This window comes from Aquarana catesbeiana, linkage group LG01, assembly GCF_042186555.1.
Source record: "Aquarana catesbeiana isolate 2022-GZ linkage group LG01, ASM4218655v1, whole genome shotgun sequence".
Lineage (NCBI taxonomy): Eukaryota > Metazoa > Chordata > Amphibia > Anura > Ranidae > Aquarana > Aquarana catesbeiana.
The window spans coordinates 847,026,922-847,030,525 of NC_133324.1; the positions used below are offsets into that span (position 1 = coordinate 847,026,922).

Sequence of the window (3,604 nt, forward strand, 5' to 3'; positions counted from 1 at the left end):
AGACACCCATTCTAAGGCTTCAAAGAGAACTAAAAAGAATAATAAACTGACGAGCGGGAAAACCTTGTGGACCATACCTCTACCTTTCAAACCTTTTTCTTCTTTCTCTTTCCTTTTCTCCACCTTACGATTAAAGCTCATTATCAGAATTTATTTGACCTATATACACTCTACTTGTAAACAATATGTATAGTAGGTATAAATCATTTAAATACCTACAAAAGTAACTAAGGAAATTATATATATCTTTAATTTAGGTTTACATGAACCCAATGTTTAATATTTGAAATTTCATGATATTTACCTATATAAACCCTACTGTAAAACAATGAGCTTACTTTATAGATCCTTGTAAACTTACTTTATGTATCTTTATAACATTGTATACTCAATAAACTTCTTTTGACAAGGAAACTATTTCCCTTCACAAGGCGTTCAGATGAGGAAAAAAAGAGGATAAAGGAGCTTGGACCACATCAACCCAACTTGCAAATTCAGCAGAGGTCAAGTGATCGTGGTCGAGTTTACACTCGAAGCTTTTCCACTGCTTCTTATAAAAAATGGAGTTGGCTAGCTGGATGTGATGTGACTCATGCCTATTATTGTTTTCCCTGTTTGCTATTCCAAAGTCATGGCACCGACACGCTGTGGATATCAACAGGGGTTAACGACCTCAAGCATCTCACTGAAAAGTGCAAGCGGCATGAAATTACCAAAAGCCATCTTGACAATGTTATGAGGCTCGAGTTTTTTGGGAAGTGTAGCATTAGTGAACAGCTAGATGCAGGCTACAGAATTGCCATTAGAAAACATAATGAAGAGGTCACAAAAAATAGACACATCCTATCTCGAATAATAGACTGTGTGAAATTTTGTGGTGCATTTGAGCTGGCTTTGCGTGGCCATGATGAGAGTGAGAGCTCCGATAATCCTGGGATATTCCGTGGCTTGATCGATTTTGTTGCTTCTCTTGATGGAGTTTTGAAAGAGCACCTTGAGAATGCCACTGTTTTTAAGGGAACTTCAAAAACTGTGCAGAACGAGCTGTTGGACTGTATGTTGTCTGTAGTGAAGGAGCACATTATTCAAGAAGCACAGAGCAGCGATTTCAGTTCAATCCAGGCTGACGAGACCACTGATATTGCCACACAGTGCCAACTTGTGCTTGTGCTGCGCTACATTGATGCCAAAAACAACGTACAGGAGAGGTTTTTTGAGTTTATCCCTCTACATTCCGCTAATGCAGATTCCATTGCTACAGCACTACAAGAGCGTCTTGCTGTCATCCTTCCAGGGGATCAGAAAAATAAACTTATCTCCCAAGCATATGATGGAGCCAGCGTGATGAGGGGTGCCACTTCAGGGGTTCAAAAGCAGATTCAGGATTTGTACCCAAATGCCTATTATATCCACTGCTATGCACATCAGCTCAATCTGATAATGCAACAGGCCACTTCTCAAATACCCAAAGTGAGGCTTTTTTTTGCTAACCTTGGAGGATTTGCCAGCTTTTTTGCAAGATCACCCAAGCGCACAGATGTACTTGATAAAGTAGTTGCCCATAGACTACCAACATCAAGCAGTGTCAGATGGATCTTCCACAGCCGTGCCGTCAATACAGTGTTTGAGCACAGAGAGGACCTCATCCCCTGTTTTGAAACCATGCGAGACTCAGATGACTTTGACTCTGTTACCATGAGAGAGGCAGCAGGCTTTGCCGCGCTGCTGGTGGATCAAGATTTTAAATACTTTCTTACGCTTTTCCACAACATCATGCCACATGTGGACCTCCTCTATGCCAAACTCCAGAAGAAGGACATAGATTCAGTCCACATTAAGGGGAGCATCCAGCAGTTCCAGCGGGACATACAGCAGATCAGGTAGCAGCTGCATTCCTCCTTTTCCATGTGTTGTTGTTATTAATATTATTTTTTTATTATTATTATTGCTCATACATTTTTCAGAGATTCAATGCCATCCCTGGTTGAGCAAAGCAGTCAAGGTGGTTCTCAACCGAAGAGGCGGGGCTCGCTGAATCCAGGAGAACAGAAACGCATTGCAACCGAGGTGAGTTTTAATTTGTTGCAATATTTGTATTTTTGATAGCTCACTTAGCCCCGGTTCACACAAGAGCGGCGCGACTTGCAGGTCGCCTCACCGCCTGCACACGACTTCCACGGCGACTTGCAAAACGACTTCTGTATAGAAGTCTATGCAAGTCGCCCCCAAAGTAGTACAGGAACCTTTTTCTAAGTTGGAGCGACTTGCGTCGCTCCTATTAGAACGGTTCCATAGTACAGACCAGGAGGCGACTTTTCAGGTGGCTAGGTCGCCTGACAAATCGCCACTGTGTGAACCTGCACTTATAGATATGAAGATTGGAAAGAAAAATATTTTTCTTACAATATTCATATAAAAATTATGTGATCTAAAAGGATTTGTTATTCCCTCTAGTGGATAACATTAGTATTACAGCCTTCATCTGCGTTAGCTGCCTGAACATCAGAAATGCATGAGACTTGACATATTTACTAAGAATGTCTTGTCCAATTGTATGGAGTTCTGAGAAATTATGGATTCAAAACCACTGAAACTGATCTCCCTTTATAACTTAAAACTGAATATTTTAAAATGGCCAGTTTTAATGTTATGAAGGGAGATCAGTTTCAGTGTTTTTGAATCCATAATTTCTCAGAACTCCATACAATTGGACAAGACATTCTTAGTAAATATGTATAAGTTTCATGCATTTCTGATGCTCAGGGAGCTAACACAGATGACATTGACATTTTGTGATCACTACCTAATTTTTGTTTTTATGCTTCACTCTATAGGTCTGTGATACCATATTATTACACACCATGCGACGTTTCTCCTTCACAAAACACCTTGTTAGTGCCACCTTGCTTCAAGCAGACAAGTTTGAACAGTACGCAAAGGAGTTTCCGGAGAATGCACTGAGTGAGACTTTGAAGGCCTATCCAATGCTCAATAAGAGTAAGTTAAAGACAGAGCTTGATCTCATCTACTGCACAGAAGAGTTCAAAAAGGGCAATGGTGCTGTGGACCTATTCCAGCTGTTTGTGGAGAACAATCTTGTTCATGTATTTAGAGAGACTGTCACTCTGCTAAAGATCCTCATCACCACACCCATGACCACAGCAGAAGCTGAGAGGTGCTTCTCAACCTTAAAAAGAATTAAGACTTTTCTGAGAAATAGCATGACCCAGGAGAGGCTGAATGCATTGGCCATGCTGTCAATGGAAAAGAGAGTGGTGACAGAGATGACTGACTTCAACCAGAAGGTCATAGAGAAATTTGCAAGCCAGAAAGAAAGGAGAGCAACATTTATTTTCAAATAGTTCTACTGGCACTAATGTGAATGTGGCGTGCATTTGTATTCAATCACCTTTTCAGAGTTTTTTTGTTGTTGTTTGTTGTACAATAAAGTTTGTTTGCTGTTGTAAAAAAATTCACTGATTCGTGGTACATTTATTGCATTCTTTAACAGTTGACTTAAACATTTTCAATATTTTATCTAGATATATAATCTGTCCTGTGATCTGAGCTGTATACTCCTGACACTATGGGTGGAAGCAAGTGG

General features: G+C 40.3%; 1 protein-coding gene across 1 annotated transcript; it reads left to right on the plus strand.

Annotated features, from left to right (window-relative positions):
- Positions 1–735: 735 nt before the first annotated feature.
- Positions 736–3,362, plus strand: LOC141127869 (zinc finger MYM-type protein 1-like). Its single transcript, XM_073614728.1, has 3 exons — positions 736–1,880; positions 1,965–2,067; positions 2,835–3,362. Exons 1-3 carry the CDS (start codon positions 736–738, stop codon positions 3,360–3,362), a joined length of 1,776 nt encoding a protein of 591 aa, XP_073470829.1.
- The last annotated feature ends 242 nt before the right edge of the window (positions 3,363–3,604 follow it).

What these genes read in the sequence shown, in the direction of transcription:
- LOC141127869 (XM_073614728.1), top strand. Translation starts at nt 736, where the DNA reads ATGAGGCTCGAGTTTTTTGGGAAGTGTAGCATTAGTGAACAGCTAGAT. An exon ending in CGGGACATACAGCAGATCAG is followed by an intron (nt 1,881 to 1,964) that starts GTAGCAGCTGCA and finishes TACATTTTTCAG; the next exon opens with AGATTCAATGCCATCCCTGG. An exon ending in AGAAACGCATTGCAACCGAG is followed by an intron (nt 2,068 to 2,834) that starts GTGAGTTTTAAT and finishes TTCACTCTATAG; the next exon opens with GTCTGTGATACCATATTATT.